The 21,296-nt window shown below is 53.1% G+C and overlaps 1 protein-coding gene across 1 annotated transcript; it reads left to right on the top strand.

Annotated features, from left to right (window-relative positions):
• The first annotated feature begins 11,029 nt into the window (after positions 1 to 11,029).
• On the top strand, positions 11,030 to 13,417 carry LOC130266004 (olfactory receptor 14A16-like). Its single transcript, XM_056515340.1, has 2 exons — positions 11,030 to 11,229; positions 12,462 to 13,417. The coding sequence occupies exon 2, from the start codon at positions 12,485 to 12,487 to the stop codon at positions 13,415 to 13,417; it is 933 nt and encodes a 310-aa protein (XP_056371315.1). The 5' UTR covers positions 11,030 to 11,229; positions 12,462 to 12,484.
• Positions 13,418 to 21,296: the final 7,879 nt, after the last annotated feature.

The raw sequence follows: 21,296 nt of genomic DNA, 5'->3' as shown, positions 1-21,296 counted from the left end.
CTGAACCTTTACAATGTATCTCTCTACAATCTCAGTCTTTTATTTCCTATTTCTCCATTTTTTTTCTATGGTACTTTTTTCATCTTTTGCAAAATTTCTTACAAAATACTCTACATTACTCCTTGCATTTCTACATGAATATTTACCTTTCTGTTGAAACACAAAGATTCACAAGAGGTCTGTGCCCTCTGCATTTAAATAAAAACAAGTGCATGCTCTCTCCTGTATTTCCAGGATTCTTCCTCAGCCCTTCTCTGTCTCTGCAGGGCAGTGTCTGTGAGCAGAGGCAGAGGGAAGAGACTCCCAGCACAGCAGCACAGCCAGGGACAATGGCCCTGGCTGTTCCCACATCTGCTCTCCCAACTCCACTCTCTCTTTGCCAGCCCTTCTGTGGCTGTAAGGCCGCAGTGCTCTGGCAGCTTGGTCACTGTCCTGCTGCGTGTCTGTGCTGTGAGCACAGGCAGGGACAGGCCATGGGCACTGCTGGGACACAGCTGGGCTCCAGCACAGCAGCTCCACCAGCAAAGGGATCTCCTGAGGGCAGGGCAGGAAGGCTTTTCTCTCCTCCAGAGCTGCTGTCAGCAATGTGCTCCAGGAATGCCCTGGCAAAGCAAACCCCAGTGCCTGGGGCAGAGGGGCAGTGTGCAGGGGACAGGCAGCAGTGTCCTGGCACAGCCAGAGCTCCTGGGATGGACCTGAGGGAGCAGCAGAGCAGGGCCTGGGCTGTGTCTTTGTTCTGGGGACAGCCTGGGAAGGTGCCCCAGGGCAATTGTCCCACACCAGCCCCTGCAACCACCACACCCAGCACTGGCCTCTGCCCCACCTGCAGGAGGTTGTTTGTCCCCTCATGGAGGCACACCAAGTGACCAGGCCAGCGTGCCATGCTTGCTCTGTGCTGAGGAGATTTCAGCAGTGCATTGTGTGTGTGTGGGGAGATGAACCCATCATTGGCACTCGGGGTGTCACAGTTCTGGTGGCACAGAGGGCCTTGAAACCACTACACTCTACAAAACCACCTGAATTCATTGCTGGGCTGTGATTAGGACTGCCTAGGGAGAAACATCCCTGGCAGGGAGGTTCTAGGAAAAAAAAAAAAATGCTCAGGGCAGCCATGCACTGCACAGAAAGACAACTGGAGTGCTGGATCTACTAGGGGAAATCAGAGCTGCTTCCCTTCTGAACCACCCCGAGGACCTGGACAGGGCTGTGCTGTTTTCTGGGCACTGACCTGGTGCTGAGAGATGTGGAAAAGGCCTTTGGTGTCAGGGATGTTGACAAGGCTGGGCAGTTCACAGTTAGACCTCTCTCAAACACATTGGAAAGGCCAGAGCCATCCAGAGTGTCCTGGGCCCTTGGGAAGGGCAGACATGGAACCAGTCTGCAAACAGGGCAGGGAGAGGCACTGGGACAGTCACAGAATGGTCAGGCTCAGCATGTGGCAAATCCTCCTACAGACATTCCAGGCACTGGCAGCACAAGGCAGGGATCGCAGAACTCCCATGGAGGGAAAAGAAGGGGATATTTTGTGCCCAGACTTGAGCCAGGCCTGTGACCTGGTCTGCTGTGCTCTCCTCAGAGCCAGATTGAAGAGAGCCAGGCTGAAGGAGTGAAACATGGGATGGGTGAGAATTTGGCTGAACAATGAGGGTCAAATGTCATCCATGGCACAGAGTCCTGTTGCCTGGTGGCCTGATTCAGGTCCAGCATGGTGGCCCTATCGCAGGGTCACTCGGTCCATTAGCTACAGGACACCAATGTGGTGGACAGCAAATGGCGTTTATTGAGGGGTTGCAAGGGTCTTTATAGCCTAGATAGTAGTGGTCATTTCCCCTAGCTCACGTCCAGCTGTGAGCTCAGATCCGGAGCAGCGGATCTCTGAGGGGAGAGGGGTTCCCTATCTAACCGTACATCCCGATATCTCCCGCACGCTTTTCCCTAACTCTCCACAGTTCCCTCCTCTCTCATGATTAGTAAAATTTATATGAAATTATAAAGTGTAGATATCACAAAATTTTCGTGGGTTAGTAAAGTTAGTATAAAATTGTAAAAGTGTTAGTAACAGGCACACTTTAAAGCAGTTGTCGACGTTCGACGAGCATAATGTTAACAGTTTCTAAACGCTTTTTGACAAATAGCACCAATTTGTTAAATATGCAAGGCCCGAAAATTAGTGTTAGTAGGATTATAGTGACCGGGCCGATTAGGGTAGACATTAGGGTGGTGAGCCATGGGGACTGGTTGAACCACGATTCAAACCAGCCCTGTTTAGCTTCTCTGTCCATTTTTCTCTGGTTCAGTCGTTCCCTCAGCTCGGCCATGGAGTTTCTAACGACTCCCGTGTGGTCTGCATAGAAGCAGCATTTCTCCCTCAGGGCGGCACATAGGCCCCCCTGCTGCATGAACAGAAGGTCCAGTCCTCGCCTGTTTTGGAGGACGACTTCTGAGAGTGAGGAAAGGGATTTTTCCAGGGAAGAAATGGATTTCTCAGTCCTCTGCAAGTCCTCGTCCACTGTCATCTGCAGTTGGGCCAGGCCTTGATGTTGTGTTGCGAGGGCTGAGACGCCCGTGGAAGCACCGGTAGCTCCTAAGCCCAGGAGCATTGCGATGGTGATGCCTGTTAACACTTCTCGCTTGTGGAGCCGGTCGGGTTCCTCAAGCAGGCGGTACACTTCTTCTTCCTGGCGATACAGAACTCTGGGGACAATTAAAACTTGGACATAGAAGTCGGTAGAATGATTGAATTTGTCAAGGAGCACACACAGGCTCACCCTGGATTGTTGACAGACCCACATCCCCGATGCAGCTGGGATCACCCACTGGAACTTCCCCCCTTTTAGTTTGACGAATTCCCGGCAGACTGCCCATCTGCATTGCCAGGGTTGCATTGCCAAAGCATTTGCCTTGGCCTGTGATTTGGCTTAGGGTAATGCTTCTCTGAGGGGTGTCCCATCTGCATTGGCATGGACTGTCTGATTTTGAAAAGATTAGTGGGAGATCGAGGGCAACACCTTCGTAAAAAGGGGGTTGTGCATCATAGCATAACCAGCATGATTCTGTGAGGTTTGGGTTGGACCGATTTAACGATATAAAGGTTGCATTTAACACACTGAAGAATGGATTGGAGAGGGTTGGTGTGGTTAAGAGATTGGATAGGGAGGAGGTAGATTTTTGCATTTGTGTTTTGTGACTGGAGCTTTGGTTAGCTGTGATCTCCTTTCCGAGTCCACTCAGTGCAAGAATCGGATTGGGTCCGACTGATTGGGATATTGAAGGTGGGAGTCTGATAATTTCTATATTTGCCCAGATGCGGCGAGCAACGTGAACAAACACTGCCTACACTTTGCCCGTGGTCCCACCATCATGGGTTGGTTGCAGAATTGTCATTATGTAGTCTGTGCAGGTGTGCTGCTTTTTGCCTTGGGGCGACATCCATATCAAATTTTGGTTCGAGACAGCTGTGGGGAGCAAACTTAACTTGCAAGAACTTATCAGGCTGTTGTGGTTTCCACCTATTGCCTGTTAAAATTGTTTCACACCCCCAATATCCACAATATCCATACCCCGGGTAATTACAGTAACTTTTTCCTGGGTTGGAAGCAGGGCACCAATAAGTCTGAAACAGTGTTGTCTCCTGAAATATGGGGAATCCCGTATGTGAGGGAAAAATGTCTTTTAGTCTGAAATTAAAAACTGGAGTGTCAGCTGTAACCATTTCTTTGATGACCCTCTCACCTGAGAGATGGCGTAGAACCCACCTGAATGGCTGGTGAGGGTAATGCTTTGTGTCTGCCTGTCCTCCGCCCACTAACCCTAGAAACAGGATAACACAGAGATACCATTGCTGCTTTGATTTTGAGGGTGCGAGCTTCTCAGGTGATGCCGGGTTGCTCGGTGGTCCCTCTCTCTTTCCTGGTAGTGGGGTGTACGGGTTGCAGGGCGTCCGATGATCCAATCCTGCAAATAAAGTCTCACAATTCTCATTATCTCCACTCTGAAGGTCTGGTTTGATAGATTTGAGTGGACACCATTTAATGTCCCCATCTTTTTTAACTGCCGCGTACCATCGCACTGTGAGTACTAGCCTCCAACCTTGTTCCCACTCCCCTAGTTCATTTCTGATTACAACCCGTGGGCCTTTCTCTAGTGCTCGAGTGGCCCAGTGTCTCTGGGCTGGACGGTTTGTCTCATCCCCCCTAGGGAATTGATTCAACGCTAGCAGCGCAGTTGCTAGTAACCGCGCTTGATCGCTTGAGGGAATGGCATTGGTGAAGCCTTCTGCCTTTGCTAGTACTTCCAGTTTAGTTTTTAGAGTCTGATTTGCTCTTTCGACAATGGCTTGTCCGGTGCTGTTGTACGGGATGCCATGTACCAAGGCGATGTTCCATTTCGAGACGAATGCTTGGACTGTCTTCGAGGTGAAATTTGTGCCATTGTCTGTCTTGATCTGTTGTGGGACTCCAAGCCATGCCATGGCTGTCAGCCAATGTTGGATGGTGGCTTTGGAATCTGTCTTGGAATGCTGTGTGGCCACGATCATACCGCTGTATGTATCCACGGTAACTGCGAGCCACACTAGGGGTTTTAATAGCTGGCATTGGGTAAAATCTGTTTGCCATATTTCCGAGGCTTTGAGGCCTCTGGGGTTGACGCCGCTGGACCACAGTGGTGATTTCTGACAGTGAGGGCACGTGGCAACAACGTGCTTTGCGTCCGCAGTAGAAATCCCGCACTTCTTTGCAAGTGTTTTTGCTCTGATGTGAAGGGATTCATGCAACTGACGGGCTTCTTTCAGCGTCCATACGCCTTTTGCAGATGCATCAGCCTTGTCATTGCCAACCTGGTAGAACCCTTTGGTCGGGTTGTGGCTGTTGATGTGGATAACTGATATGGTGCCTTTCCGTGAATATAGTGCTTCTTCTAGCATCATTGCCACCGGGGACACCGATACACCTGGTCCAGACATGGCTAAGCAGAGCTTGGCCACAAGTATGGAGTCAGTCACAATGTTGAGGTGTTCTTCTGGGAACAGTCCACACGCTAGCACTACGGCAGCCGCTTCGAGTTGCTGGACTGAAAGCGTGGGGTCAGTTGTCTTGATACATTGCCATTGTTCTCCTGACTGCCATACTGCTGCTGCGGTGGAGGTCAGCGATGATGCGTCCGTGAAGATGGTCGGTCCTACCAGTGGTCAATTATCTTTGGTGGGAGGTCGATGTCTACGATGGTGAGCAGCTGAGTCCAAGGGGGTTTTGCAGCATAGTGAATCTCTCCTCCCAAGCCTGCAAGGGCCACAGCTAGGTATTCGGATACTGTTGTTGACTGCGCAGAGAGTTGTTTGCGGAAGGGCAAGTAAATCTTGGCAGGTTCGATGCCCAGGTGTTCGATGCAGTTGGCGAGCTTTCTGCCCTTCATGATGAGGCTGCCGAGACATTCGACTCCCAGGGAAAAGGCACGCGACGGTTTCCCCAAGACCACCCACAGTATCGGTTGGGCTTTGTCGGGGGGTCCTTGGGCTAATGCTCCCACTCCCCCCTTTTTTGTAAAATGGACATACAGATCGACCAGCATACTGGAGTCCCATCTGGTGAGTGTGCTTGCTGATACTTGGTGTTCGATAAAGTTGAGCGAGCTTATCGCTTCTGGTGTCAGGGTTTTCTCCTCCCATGGGTTTTTTCCTTTCAAGAGGTTGTTCAGGGGGTCCATGACCTCAGGGGGAATTAGGGCGATGTTGCGGAGCCACTGTAAGGACCCTACCAGTTGCTGCACATCATGGAGCGTCTTGATATCTCGGCAGATTTTTATCTGAGGAGGAGTTACGTAGGAGCTTGTGATTCCCAACCCTAGGAAGGTTATGCACGGTCCCTTTTTTATTTTTGCGCTCGCTATTTCGAAGCCATTTGTTTTTAAGGTCTTGGAGATGGTTATATCACCTGGTCCACTTGACTTGTTGATGGTGCGGCGATCAGGATGTCATCCATGTACTGCATGATGGTCACTGTCGGGTTGCTCTGCCGGACTGGTGCCAGCGCTCGGTCTACAGTGATCTGGCAAATAATAGGGGAGTTGGTCGTTCCTTGGGGCAGCATTTTCCAATGAAAGCGTAGGTTAGGCCGCTGGCTGTTTGGAAAGACGATGGAAAAAGCGAACCGTTCCTTGTCGTCCTCATGCAGGGGAATAGAAAAGAAGCAGTCTTTGATGTCGAGCACTTCACAGGGTTGTCCTCTCGGTATCATCGAGTTCATGGGCAGCAAGGTTTGTACCTGGCCCATTGGCTGGATTTTCTTGTTCACTTCCCACAGGTCATGCAGGAGACGAAAGCCTTCACCAGACCGTTTAGGTATTACTAAGATCGGGGTGTTCCATGGGCTCGTGGAGGGTTCTATATGATTCTTGTGCAGTTCACGGCCAACTAGCTCAAGGAGAGCAGTCATTCGAGGCTTGGATAAGGGCCACTGTTCGATATACACCGGATCGATTGATTTCCAAGTTAGTTTGATGGGCAGTGACGGGTACACGACAGTGGCCCTTAGAATAAATTTGTCATCCTGACGTCCAGCAGGGCAAGGGCATCTCTCCCCAACAAGGGTGGGCAATCCGACATGACGTATACCGTGAGGGTGATAGTCCTTCCTGGTCCTCTCTCAGTGCAGAGTGTTATTGCTATTGGCTGGGTGCTTTTGCAGGCTCGGGACTGCCCTCCAACTCCACTCACCATGGGGGCTTCTTTTAGCTTCCATGGTAGAGGCCAGTGTATATCTGGGATGACGGTGACGTCTGATCCTGTGTCCACCCAAAAGGGAAGGCAGATGGCCGTGCCGTCAGAGCCGTTGTGGAGACGACACTCTGCCCACACAATCAGCGGGTGCCTACCCACCTTCACTGCAAAGACGACCCATGGGTCTCGCTCGTATGCTTTCATGGCCAAGGTCACCCAGGGGCCTCGTCCCCAAGGTGCTGTTCTTGGTATTGCTGAGGTGCAGATGGGTTTGGCTGAGCTGTTGGTTGGGCGACAAAGTTGGTCATTTCTTGAGGGGGTAATGGGCGTGGAAGCCCCGTGCCCCATTGAGGGTTGCTGTAGCTGGGCCGCTTCATGTTCCAGGAGGGAGAGGGCTGAGTGTGGCCCGGCTGCCCCCTCCCCTTCCCGTTTCCCTGAGGCTTGGATCTGCATTCCTTAGCTAGATGCCCCTTCTTTCCACAAGCCCAGCATGGTCCTCTAATTTTCCCCTGGCATGGTGAAGCAGCTGCTGGTGGATGTCTTGACTGGGGACAGTTTACTGCCACGTGTCCTGCCTGGCCACACTTGAAGCATGCCATCGTGCTGGTTATTGCAGTGCGAACAGCTGCTTGAATGGGAGCGAGGTGTTCTTCCTTTGCTACATGTCTGATCATGGCTGCGATATTAGACCCAGGTGGCAGTGATCTTAGAATGTCTCTGGTGGCTGAATTGCACTGCTGGTGTAGGCAGTCTGCTAGCATGGGCCCCTTTGCTTCTGAGGGCAGTGCTGAGCAGTCTAATGCTGCTTGGAGGTGATCCACAAACTGAGTGAAGCTTTCACTCTCGCTCTGCTTTATAGTGGACTATGGTGATGGTCTGGCTATTGCTTTAGAGGCAGTACGGATGGCTTCTCGGGCAGCACGGGTGGTAGTCATGACCTCATGGGCTCGCAGGCCCTCTGCCTGTGCTTGTGGGGTGATCATGGCTGGGTCTCTGCCCATCAGCCTCTGTACGCTGGAGCCATGCAAAGGATGATTTTCCCCAGTTACTAGGGCTAGCTGCTTTGCACAATTGTCCTCCCATTCTTGTTTAAAAACGATCATCCCCGCCCCATCAAAGATTAATCTGCAAGTCTGTTTAATATCAAAGGGGAGCATATCATCACCTCCAAAAATGCTATCAATAAGTGTCGAAACCATGGCAGAATTAAGCCCTTTGTCAGCGACTGCCTTAACAATTGCCTGCACATCTTTTGGATTTACCGGTGAATATGTTCTCTGGTTTCCGCCTGCACCTCCCACTCTGACCGGGAATACCAACTTGGCAGACAGAGCCCACTCCGCGCATGCTATTTTTATCTTACGCCAGTCTGTAAGGGGGGTTCGATTTGTGTCTGATGTCCCCCTCACCCATGCCAGAGGGTTATAGCTAGTGGTATTATATTTCGCGGCTCCCTTCTTATGAAAGCTGCAACCGATGTCAGGTTCCTCTTCCGACCACCCCTCCGATCGGCTGTCCCAGCTCCGGTCAGAGTCAGAGCCGAAGTCGACCGACTGGACATTTCGGGCTGCTCAGCCTTTTTCTCGGGCTCCGCCCCCGCCCCTTCCCCCGGGGGCCGGGCCGTTCCCTCCCCCTGTGATCCCCCCGCCTCCTGCTGGGGGAGGTTCTTGCCCTATAAGGACCTGATTTAAAATGAGCTCTGTGATTGGTCTCACGCTCCGCCTTGGGGGCTGTCTCTCCTCCCTGCTCGTCTGCGCTTGCACTGTTCAGCGAGCCCTCTGCATGCCCGCCCCCCGCGTCAGCGCCCCTCCGCCCGCCACGAGGCTCGGCGCCATTTTTAAACTCATATAGAGGCGGTGACCTTTTTTCTGCTGCCATGAGCTCCGATATTATGGCAGCACTCTGTGCCTCTTCCGTTAGTCCCTGCCACAATGTCCGCACGCATTCTCCCTGCTCCGGTGGCGGTGAGTCCGAACTGGGAGGGTGAGGAGGGGCCTCCGGGGACTGCGCGTCCGCGCGGGCGGCTGGGTCTGCGGTTTGGGTAGCAGCCCCGATCCCCAGCTGCGGCGTGGCTAATAAACAAATTCGCGCGGCTTTCCAGGTTTCCTGCTCCTGCCGAGCAGCCCGCTAAGCCTGGATAAGTTTGCCCCACAATTTAAGGGGTTTCCCTGAGCCGGAGGACATGGTGTCCTCAGCCAGAGCCTGTGTGCATTTATCCCATACCTCCGGATGGAGAATATCTACCGGGCTCTCTATAGCCCCAAACTTAATAAGTCTCGGCACTGCAAGACAGAAATCCTTAAGCTTACAATCAATACTTCACTTCCCGTGGATCTCACTTATGACCTTCGCAACAGCTTCCATGCTCCTCGCTGGTCCAGGGGACGTCACCCTCGCTGTTCAAATCCAGCTGAACGGCCGCTGGCACTTGGTCAGGCAAACCCCAATTCCCGGTGGTTCCCGATGGCCGTCCTGGGTTTCGGCACCAGTTGTTGCCTGGCGGCCTGGTCCAAGTCCAGCACGGTGGCCCTATCGCAGGGTCACTCGGTCCATCAGCTCCAGGACACCAATGTGGTGGACAGCAAATGGCGTTTATTGAGGGGTTGCAAGGGTCTTTATAGCCTAGATAGTAGTGGTCATTTCCCCTAGCTCACGTCCGGCTGTGAGCTCAGGTCCGGAGCAGCGGATCTCTGAGGGGGAGGGGGTTTCCTATCTAACCGTACATCCCGATTTCTTCCGCACGCTTTTCCCTAACCCTCCACAATGGCCAAATGAGAATCTGCCTCTAAAATTCCTTGTATCCAAGGATAGCTCCCAGACAAAAGCTGCCAGGAATGTCTAGGTTCCCATGGCTTCCTGAGGGCCAGCTCTCATCTGCCTTTGAAACACTGGGGCTCTATACTTTTCTTCCTATGGAAGAGAACTGTCCTTCTTTTCCAGATGCCCAGGGACAAAACTGGGATTTGGCCTCCCAAATTCCATCTATACAAGGATTGCTCCCAGACAAATGCTGCCAAGACTGTCTGGCCTTGGCCTCCTTGGGGCTGCCTCTAATCAGACTTTGAAACACTGGCACTCTGCCCTTTCTTTCCTGTGGAAAAGAATTGTCATACCGGTCCAGGCACCCATGCCTGAAATGGAATTCCACCTCCTAAACTCTACATATATCCAAGGGTTTCTTTCAGAAAAAAGATCCAATGACAGACAGGTCTGACTTGCCTTTGCCTCTGATCTGCCTTCAAAACCTGGGGTTCTGTGGTTTCCTTCCTGTAAAGAAGAACTGTCCTTCTTGTCCAGGTGCCCAAGGCATCAAATCATTGACCACTAGATAGGGACAAAGGAGCTCTGTGCTCAGGGGAGTGGAGACTGAGGAGAGCAGAGGAGAGCCCTGAGAGAGATGGAATGGTGGTTTCAATGTTGGTAGATCCTTCTGACATAGTGGAAAACAGCCAGAGAAAAAAGAATTAATGCCAAGGGCAGCTGGGATGGTCCAGAATAGACAGAAGAAAAAAGGAATTTCTCTCCCAGGGCAGGGCTGTGGTGAAACATGTCCTCTAGAAGGAGTCTGGAGCAGCCCAAGGTTTTGTGTGTCCAGGCAGAGGCAGGCAGGACGCAGAGCTGTCAGCAAAGGAAGGGCCAGCGAGGTGGGGCAGCCGGGGGATGACGACAGCCTGCAGGGACAGAGGCGCAGGGCATGGACACCGTAGGACAGCCTGGGCTGCAGAGGGCACAGGGATGGGCAGCAGCTGAAAGGCCCTGCCAGAGCCAACTACTGCAGCACTTGGGCCATGGCTGCTGGCCCTGGGCCTGAGGCCAGCAGGGGACAAGTGAGCCTTGCTGTGCTGGGGCCTCATTGCCTTCTTGTCCCTGCTCAGCAGCCTGCCAGGGGCCGCCCCATGGTCCTGCCCTTGGCATTGCACATCCCCAGAGCCCAGTGCCCCGGGAAGAGCCCTGAGCAATGAGGGAGGGACAGGATCTGCCTTGGCAAGGGCTGGGGCTCAGCCTTGGCCCTTTGCATTCCTGAAACACATCCAGGTTTGCTGAGCACCAGAGACACCTTTCCCTTGTTTGTCTTCATATATCATCAGTGCCTCCAGTGTTTGGCTCTAACTGGAACCTTGGGGCACTCTCTGAGTCCTTTCCCTCAGTGGGACCCATTAAAACTTCAAGAAACTTTGACGTATTAATTTGATTTTGAGTTCTTTAAAAGTTTTTTTGAAAAACACTCTCTCAGAGACTGAATCTGATTTTAAAAAGAACCAACTCCTGAGCCAGTCATTAAATTCATTGTGTTGTGTCTCCTGGCACAGAGGGAGATAATGGCAACCAGGAAAAGGTTGAAAAGACATTTCTGCTGAGGAGCAGCTCCTCTCCCAGCCCAGCAGGGCTCAGGGCACTGCCTGCAGGCACTGAGGGCACAGGAGCCAGGCACAGACAGGCTAAAGGCAATCAGGACTGGGAAGACATTGAGCTGAGACTTCACTTGGGGAAACATCTTCACAGCCCTGGACATGGTGAGTCTGTGGGTGCAGGGCAATGTCCCCTGTGCTCCTGGAGGGATCTGCTGGAGCCAGCACAGCCCACAGCCTGGGGGATGTCAGGAGGACTCTCCAAGTTTCTCTGAGGCACAGGAGGAGGAGAGGATGTGCTGCAGAGCGGGGCTGCCCTGGGCACCGTCAGAGGGACAGGGCAGGATGGCTCCTGCTGCCAGGGACGGCTGCAGGTGCTGAAGCTGGGGCTGCAGCCAGGGCTGCCCAGGGCTGTCCTGCAGAGCAGCTCCTGCAGCCCTCAGGGCTCTTGGCCAGCCCAGGGCATGTGCCACCTGCCAGGGGCAGCTCTCAGCCTGCCTGGGAGCTCCCCTGCACTGTGGGGAGAAGTTGGAGGTGGAAGGAGCCACCCCCATCAGGGCAGATTTCTCCTGCTGTGGAGATGGTGCTGCATGGCCAGGGCTGCTCTCAGCTTTCTCCTGAAGGGAAGGGAAAGGGGCTGTCAGGTGTGTCTGTGTCACTGAGACTCCTGCACTGTCCCCTGGGCATCAGCAGATCTGCCTCAGATCTCCCTCACAAAGTGCCTCCTCACCCTCCTCTGCCTACAGACAGCAGGAGCAGCACCTTGGCTTGCAGCATCTCAGTTTGTCTGAGCTGCCCTTAAGGCCCTGCTGGCAGGGACATGCCCCTGGGCAGTGCCCTGTGCTGGGAGGGGTCTGCAGGGCAGAGCTGAGCCCCCAGGGCTGGGCTGGGCTCTGGGAGCACTGCAGGGACAAGGCTTGCATGGAGAGAAACAGCCCCCAGTGGGCAGAAGTCCAGGCAGCAGAGAGCCAGAGCAGCCCTGGATACTCCTCCCTGTCCAGCTGCACTGGGAAAGAGAGAGGGGTTTAAAGAGATTGACTTTAAAACTGGAGACTTCAAGAAGTCAACTTTTTTTCTTCCCCAGTACATTTTAAGCATGATTACTCTGAATTAGGAGGAAGTCTAATCAGCAATGGGCTGGTTTGTGGGACCAGCAGGTCTGAATGCACTGAGGCGCAGGCAGCCCTGTTTTCGTTCAGGGCTCCCCATTGTCCAGATTGAGAGTGATGCTGAAAATGAGGCAGTAATACAGAAAAAGAAAACATAACTCAAAAAAAGAAGTTTTTAGTGAAGCTTCCCCACAGGAAGAGGAGTAATTTTGAGAGGATTCCTAATTTAATTGCACAGAATTGGCTCAAGGAAATCTGTCCCAGATTGCTAATGTCTTCTTTTAACAGCCCAGTATGCCCAGAGTGAAGAAATGTCCAACAGCAGCTCCATCAGCCACTTCCTCCTGCTGCCATTGGCAGACACGCGGCAGCTGCAGCTCCTGCACTTCTGCCTCTTCCTGGGCATCTCCCTGGCTGCCCTCCTGGGCAACGGCCTCATCATCAGCGCCGTAGCCTGCAGCCACCACCTGCACACCCCCATGTTCTTCTTCCTGCTCAACCTGGCCCTCACTGACCTGGGCTGCATCTGCACCACTGTGCCCAAAGCCATGCACAATTCCCTCTGGGACACCAGGAGCATCTCCTACTCAGGATGTGCTGCTCAGGTTTTCTGCTTTGTTTTCTTTATTTCAGCAGAGTATTCCCTCCTGACCATCATGTGCTACGACCGCTACGTGTCCATCTGCAAACCCCTGCACTACGGGACCCTCCTGGGCAGCAGAGCTTGTGCCCACATGGCAGCAGCGGCCTGGGCCAGTGCCTTTCTCAATGCTCTGGTACACACGGCCAATACATTTTCCCTGCCCCTGTGCCAAGGGAATGCCTGGGGACAGCTTTTCTGTGAAATCCCGCACATCCTTAAACTCTCCTGCTCCAGATCCTACCTCAGTGAACTTGGGCTTCTTACTGTTAGTGTTTGCTTATATTTTAGCTGTTTTATGTTTATTATTTTCTCCTATGTGCAGATCTTCAGGGCTGTGCTGAGGATCCCCTCTGAGCAGGGACGGCACAAAGCCTTTTCCACCTGCCTCCCTCACCTGGCTGTGGTCTCCTTGTTTATCAGCACTGCATTCTTTGCCTACCTAAAGCCCTCCTCCATCTCCTCCCCATCCCTGGATCTGTCCCTGTCAGTTCTGTACTCAGTGGTGCCTCCACTCCTGAACCCCCTCATCTACAGCCTGAGGAACCTGGAGCTCAAAGCTGCAGTGTGGAGACTGATAACTAGACAATTTCAGAAAAATTAACCATTACAAATTTCTGACAATAACTTGTAATAAAAGTAATTCTTCATAGAACTTTTTCGTTTGTTGGCAGATTTTAGTGTTTTTCCTTTGTATAAGTTTTTTAATATTGTCCACAATGAAAGGAAAGTCTTTCTTCCTTTTCTCATTTTTTTCTCTTCAAATTAACTGTGATCCACAATCTGTGTCAATGAGGAGCTGTGCTCTAAATGGCTTTCAATGAACTAAAGGATCTCTCTCCCAGGAAAGATTTCTCCAGAGATGCCCCTTTTTCTGTTCCCTTCTCTGCAGCTCCAGCAGCAATGTCTGTGTGCAGAGCTGGGGCAGATCAATGCTGGCACAGCAGCTGTGCCCAGCAGCAGCAGCAGCACTTGGTGTTGCCAGTGCTGCTCCTGTGCCACTGCCCCGCTGCCCTCCTGCCCCTCGTGTTGCTGCAGGGCCTGAGTGCTCTTGGGGCCGGGCACAGCCCTGGGGGTGGCAGTGCCGGGGCTGCAGCAGGGACAGGCCATGGGCACTGCTGGGGCAGCGCTGACGCCTCAGGCCAGGGCCTGGGGGCTCCAGGCTCCTTGGTCAGGCTCTCTCCACAACACTTGGCCAGGCCAGTGCTGAGCAGAGAAAACCCCCGTGAGCAGCCCCAGGCTGGCCGTGGGCAGGCTGGGGGCAAACAGCATGGCTGGTGCTCTGCAAGGTCCTTGCAAGGGGGAGACCCTGGCAAAGGAGCAGCAGAGCAGGGGCTGATCCATCCCCACTGCACTGGACAGCCTAGGGCAGCGTCCCAGAGCGTGCTCATGCACCTGCCAACAACATCCTCCCTCTGCAGCCCTGGCCTCTCCCCCAGCTCACACAGGTGCCGCATCCTTGCAGGCACAGACACGGCAGCACTGGCTCAGGAGCCCCTGTTTGCACTGCACAGAGCAGGCGTCAGCACCCCCATGGTGCTGCTGTGGGGAGATGGAGCTGAGTGAGCACAAATGCCATCAGCCCTGGGGCCAGCAAGGGCTGGGGATGGGAGGGAAACCACTCAGGTTTGTCGTGGCCTCTGCAGTCAGCCAGAAAGTTTGTTCCCTTGAGCTGTGAGATTTTTGTCCCACTGCAAAAGTTGTTATCAAAGCCAGGGCTGCCTGGCAGCGACCCCAAACTGCCCTGAGCATTTCCTTTAATTCACCTTTGCTTGGTTTCCTCTTTCCTGCTCTAGATTCCCTCCTATTGCCCACCTCTGTCCCCTTCCCCCTAACAGCCCATCCCTATTTAACCTTGTCTCTCTGTCCACACTCCCCATTTCAGTTCCTGATCTGGCACCAGGGGAACTTCCCTTGGGGAGCAGGATCATCCTACAAGGGCTTCAGGAATTGTCTGCAGGCTCCTGCAGTGTTTCAGGCTGCTCCCTTGCCAGAGGCACCACAGGCCATGGGGGGACATCTGGGCTGGTGTGTCTGGGTGTGGGGCTGGAGAGGCTCTGCAGGACTGATAGGATGGGCTTTGGGGCTGTGAGGAGAAGCTGAGGGACCTGGGCTGCTGGACCTTCTGAAGAGGAGGCCCAGGGCTCATCCTGCAACTGCTCCAGGGGTGGTTTCAGAGAATCCCAGAATCAGCTTGGCTGGAAAAGACCTTGGAGATCATGAAGTCCAACATGTGTCCTGACACTGCCTTGTCTTCCTGAGCCTCCTCTTCTCCAGAATAAACATCTTCAGCTCCCTCAGCCAATCCTCACAGGACATGTGTTCCAAACCCCTCACCAGCCTTGTTGACCTTCTATGGACATGCTCCAGCCCCTCCATGTCCTTCCTAAATTGGGTTCCCCAGATCTGGACACAGCACTCGAGGTGTTGCACAACCTGTGCCAAGCACAGGAGAAGAATCACTGCCCTGGTCCTGCTGGCCACACCATTCCTGATCCAGGCCAGGAGCCATTGGCCTTCTTGGTCACCTGGGCACACTGCTGGCTCATGTCCAGCCTGCTGTCCCTCAGTGACCTCAGGTTCCTTTCTGCCTGGTTGCTGTACAGCCACTCTGTCCCCAGTCTGGAGCACTGCAGGGGTTGTTGTGGCCAAAGTGCAGTACCCAGCACTTGGTCATGTTAAACCTCACCTTGTTGTATTTGGTCCCTGGATCCAGCCTGTCCAGGTCTCTCAGCAGAGCCTCCCTACCTTCCTGAAGATAAAACACTCCCAGCCAACTTGGTGGCACCATAGTTCCATGAGGTCCTAGAGGGTCACAATGGTCTCCATGATTGCGTTAGGCCTCCCAGTTTCACAATGCCTCTTCGGTTACATGGAACCCCTTGGTGTCATAAAGTCTATTGAATCCCCGGACCCCACAGTCTTGCAATGGATCCTTGGTTCCATGATGACTCACAGGGCAGCAATGCTCTCCTTGGTTGCACAGTGCCACAATGGCCTCTTGGTCCCAAGGGGCACCACGGTGTCAAACATGTTTCCTTCATTCCAGGAGTCCCTGAGGAGCAGCACTGGCCCCTTGGTGCCATGGGCCCTGCAGCATCACAATGGCCCCATGTGTTGGTTTCACGTGCTTGGGGGGAGGGGTGGATTCACCTCCGAGCAGGCCCCCTGAAGCTGGGAAGTGGGAGGGGCTCTCCCGTCTCTGGGAGCTTCCCCTGTGAGCTGCTGGCACCACTCAGGGAGCTGATTTGGTGATGGACAGCTCGGGAAACCAATGAAAAGTTATTTCGCTTTCACAAATCACAGTGGATAAGCTCTGCTCTCTCTCTTTCGGCTTCCGGTCTCCGGGGGTGGTGGTCCCCGGGCCAGGGGGCTGCGGCCCAGCTCTGGGCTCGGCCTGGAGTCCGGCCCAGTGCCCTGGCTTTGCGGGGGGCCCAGCTCGGCACCCCGGCTCTGCTGGGGGCCCGGCTTGGGACCCCGGCCCCGGCTCTGCGGGGGGCCCGGCCCGGCCGCATGGTCCCGGCCCCCCCTCCCTGACCGCATGGCCCTGTGCGGCCCGGAGCTCCCCTCTCCACGTGGCATGGCCGAGCAGGGGGGATCGGGGAGCCGGCAAAGGCTCTCCCTTCCCCCTTCCCTCCTGCCCATGCTGTTTCTTCACGATCTGGATACAATTGTAACTTCTTCATGCCTGGATAAGATCCTCGATTTTTTCTAAGCTCTCCTGAATGGGAAGGAATAAAGCCTGGAGACTTCAGAAGTCAGCGCAATGAAGATAAAGTTCCTGGTGGGAAGAGATTAAAAAGATGCGAACTAATAAGTAGCTAAAAACCTTTTTTGTGGGCTAAGGGGATGGTGACTTTACTAAAATTCCTTTAAACTGTGAAATATACTTGGGGAGGTTTGGATGCTTGAGAAGAAAACCCTATTTTTGCCTTGGAGAAATAGAGCTCTCTATTCTAGGACTGAAAAGTGAACAGAGACATGTAATAGAGAAAGAGATGACTTTTTGCCTTGGGGAATGACACTCTCTCTGTCCTGGGACTGGAATAAAGACAGACATTTGATAGTGAAGGAGATGAAGAGAATCTTGTTTTTTTTAGCACCCTGCCTTTAAAAGTACTACCCCATGTGTGTAACATAACCCATTGCACAGCTCTGGAAGGACTGTGAAAGAATGGGAAGAGTCATAATCTGCAATATTTTCCTGGGCGGATGTGGATTGTGAAGGTGAAGACGCCCCCTAAGCCATAACCAATAAGGGACTTTTCTCTCTTAAGTGAACTGAACTGATTATTTGAATGTATCACTGACTGAAGTACTCTCTGTATGTTTGTTGATAAGAAATGTTGAATGCAGGGGAGGAGGAAACAATCTAGGGATCTTATTCTGAATATCTTTTGGTGTTATTAATAAATTTCTTCTTGTACCTTTCTAAGTTTTTAAGTCTGCCTTGTCTCTACTCCTGGGTCCCGTCTCTAAAAGGAATTAAATATATTAAGGTTGGCAAACCCAAGTCACACCGTGACACCCCATCATTACACAAGGTCCTGCTCTGTCACAATGCTCTGCATGGTCCCACTAGACCCTGCAGTGTCACAGTGGCCTCTTGGTTCCATGAGGCCTCTGAGTGCCACCATGAATTCCTTGGTGCTGCAGTGTCACAGTGGAGCCCTGGTTACACAGGATCCTGCAGTGTCACGAGGGACCCTTGGTTCCATGGGGCACCACAGTGTCACAATTGCTCCCTCAGTTCCAAGAGTCCTTGCAATGGCACAATGGCTCCTTGGTTCTACAAGGCCCTGCAGTGTCACAATCATCACAGGATCACCCAGGCTGAAAAAGACCTTTGAGAGCATCAAGCCTAACCTGTGACCTAACACCACCTTGTCACCCAGACCATAGCATGAAACACTTCCAGGGGTGATGTCACACCCACCTCTCTGGGCAGCCCATTCCAATGCCCAGTCATCCTCTTTGAATAATATTTCCTAATATCCAGCCTGAATATCCCCTAGTAGCTTAGGGCTGTGTCCTCTTGTCCTGTCACTGTTCCCTGGCTGCACCTACCTGTCAGAGAGTTGTAGAGAGTGATGAGATCTCCCCTGAGCTTCCTCTTCTCTAGGACAAACAACCCAGCTCCTTCAGCCACTCCTCACAGGACTTGTGTTCCAGACCCCTCACCAGCCTTGTTGCCTTTCTCTGGACACACTCCATCCCCTCCATGTCCTTCCTAAACTGGAGTCTCAGTATTGGACACAGCATTTGAGGTGCTTCCCAACTAGTGCTGAGCACAGGGGAAGAGACTGCTCTTGTCCTGCTGGCCACACCATTCCTGATCCATAGAAGCCCCAGGAGTTGGATGAGGGAAATACTGGGGAGGACTCAGCCACGATTGTCAGCCATGAATGCTCTGAATTTTCATATCTATTCAGAGGGCATTAGAAGGTCTGGGAATCAATATCAATTGGACATTGATGGTATCAATCTCTAAAGAGGAAAAGACAACAAGACAAAAGAGCTCTGTCTGCATTGTTTTCATTACAGTAAATTCACTTTGTATGCAATTCTGAAATCTATCTTCTTAAACACAAAATAACTGAAAACTTAAATTATTACCACAGGCTTTTCTTGTTTGGATGTTTTAAACAAATGTTTATCATTTTTTGTGACTGAAATTCTCAAGTGAAGAGCTCAAGAAAGAAGAGACTTCTGGAGTAGGAAAATTCATCAGCATCCTCCAAGTGGCTGAGGATCCATCCTCATCAGAGCAGGAATGATCAGAAATGGGCACAGCTTTGTGGCTGCCCCAGCTCTGGGATGGGCCCTGGGCCTGCAGCAGGAGCAGCTCTGCAGGACCCCAAGGCCGGGGCTGTTGTGCTGGCCTGGGCAGATGGGATGGCAGCAGGGGCTGCAGAGCTCTCAGGAGCTCAGAGAGAGGGGAGCAGGGCACACAGGGAGCCTCCTTTTGCCTTGGCCAAGCACCTTGGCCATGGCTGGGGCTGAGTCCTGTCTGAGCTGCAGCTGCTGCTGTGCCCTTGCCAGGGGCTGAGGCCGTGGGGCCACTGCCCAGAGCCCCCTGCCCTGAGCAGAGCTGTGGGGCCAGAGCCGGCTGGGCTGTCCTGGGGAGAGGCCCTTGGTGCTGCACAGAGCTCAGGGCAGCTGGCACAGCTTGCAGGGAGCTGGGCTGGCCTGAGAGAGCCTGCCAGAGAAAGCAGCAGTGTCCATCTCAGCCTGGCTGAGCGTGCAGGGGCAGGACTCAGCCAAGGCCTTGTGGGGCAGGGCCAGCACCTGTGGAAGGCGTTGGAAACAGGCAAGTGGCCCAGAGAGGAGGCTGCTCTGTGCCCTTGGTGGCATGCACAGAGCAAGGGAGGGGGACCCAGGACATTTGTCAGCGCCAGCCTCTGTCCCCAGCCCTTGCCAGCCCTGGCTGCTGAGCCCAGGTTTGCCCTGGGCTGAGTTTGGCTGTGGCCCAGCTCCATCCTCCTGCGGGGCTCAGGGCCTGTTCCCGGCCATGGCCAGCCCTGCCCGGCCTCTCTTCTGGCCCAGAGCCCGGCAGAGCCCGGGGCAGGGCTGTCAGTGCAGGCCCACAGGTGCCACGGGCTGTGCAGGAGCTGGCAGAGGCTGCCCAGCAGGGAGGCCATGGGGCACAGAGCCCCAGGGCTGCTGTGGGCACCACGGCTGCACCTCCAGCTCCAGAGGAGATGTGACAGATGGGAGCAGACAAATAATTCCTGCAGGATTCTTCATTGTGTTTGCCTTTACAGGTGACCTGCATCCATATGTAGAGGAGGTGTTTTGTGGCAGATAACATTGGTGGATGATAAAATAATATTATTTAACTTAAAAATCTATTTAACGTGTAATACACACTGAGGGAAAAATACACATATGATCAGAAGAACCTCTGATTTTTCAGCTTATGAGAGACTCATTGATGTTCCAATAGTCAAACCTCTTCAAGTAGCTTTCTCAGGGCTTCTTTGAGATAAGCGGTGACCAGAGGACACAGGCAGCCAGAGCTCTCCATCCTGTCTCAGCAGGTTTTTTCTGGAAGAACCCTTGCATTTGGGGAAGTTTTCTGGAGGAGTATCAATTTTGGCTGTGGAAAGACATCCTCTGGTTCTTTTCCAGGGCCCCAGTGCTCCAGGGGCTGATAAGCAGCAATTCTAGACATGTCAGGATCAGCTGGACCTGTCAGGTGGCTCCTGGGAAGCAAAACCAGCCAGATCACTTCCATTTCCCCGTGGTTCTGTAAGTGTCACAATGTTCTCCTTGCTTCTGCAGTGTCACAATGGCCCCTTGCTTTCATGAGGCCCTGCAGGATCACAGTGGCCCTTTGGTTCCCTTTAGGCCCCACAGTGTCACAATGGTGTCCATGATTCCATGGGACCTTGCAATGCCACAATGGTCCCCATGGATCCACGGTGCCCTGCAGGGGCTGCACCAGGCCCTGTAATGCAGCAATGGCCTCTTGGTTCCACAAAGCCCTGCTGCTTCACACCGGCCCCTTGGGACCCTGCGGCCCAGCAGTGCTACAGTGTTGGCCTTGGTTCCACGAGGTTCCACAGTGTCACAATGGTCCCTTAGATCCTTGGTACCTTGCAGTGTCACAATGATCCCTTTGATCCATTGTGCCCTACAGTTTCACAATGGTGCCTTGGTTCCATGGCATCTCCACAGTGTCACCATGGTCTCCACAGGAAGGAAACCACAGAGCCCCAGTGTTTCAGGGACTGATCAACTGCAGCCACCAGAGGCCAAGGCCAGACAGACCTGTCTGAAATGGAAATTTTGTGTAGGAGAAATATTTGAATCTAGGACTTGTAGGTAGAATCCCAATTTCAGCCATGGGCACCTGGAGAAGAAGAATGGTTCTTTTCCATAGCAAGGAAAGCTCTGAGCTCCAGTGTTTGAAGGCAGGTGAGAGCCGGCCCTCAGGAAGACAAGGTGAGGCAGATGTGTTGGTAATGGCAGCTTTTGTATAGGATCAATCCCTGGATATTGGGTATTTTTTTAGGGGGAATCCCATTTTGGCAATGGGTGCCTGGATGAGAATAACAGTTCTATTCCTTTTGGAGGAAAGCCCAGAGCCCCAGTGTTTCAGGAGCACATGAGAAGAGACCTTCGACATGCCAAGGGCAGCTGGACCAGTCAGGCCAAGCCAACCAGACCTGTCACCTGTTCCCTTGGATCCATGGGGCCCTGCAGTGCCATAGTGGCCCCTTATTTCAGTGGGGTCCTGCAGTGTTGTAGGGGTCTCCTGGGTGCTGCAGTATCACAATGGATCCTTGGTTCCATGGGGACTCACAATGGTGAAAGAGTCTTCTTGATTCTATGACACCCTGCAGAGCCCCTTGATTCAAGGAGGCCTCAAAGTTTCATCACAACCTCTAGGATTCCATGAGGCCCTGCAATGTCACAATGGACCTTTGGTTCCATGGGGTCCAGCGCTGTCACATGAATCCTTAGTTCCATGGGGCTCT

Source organism: Oenanthe melanoleuca, unplaced genomic scaffold (genome assembly GCF_029582105.1).
Source record: "Oenanthe melanoleuca isolate GR-GAL-2019-014 unplaced genomic scaffold, OMel1.0 S001, whole genome shotgun sequence".
Lineage (NCBI taxonomy): Eukaryota > Metazoa > Chordata > Aves > Passeriformes > Muscicapidae > Oenanthe > Oenanthe melanoleuca.
This window is presented reverse-complemented; position numbering and strand designations above follow the sequence as displayed.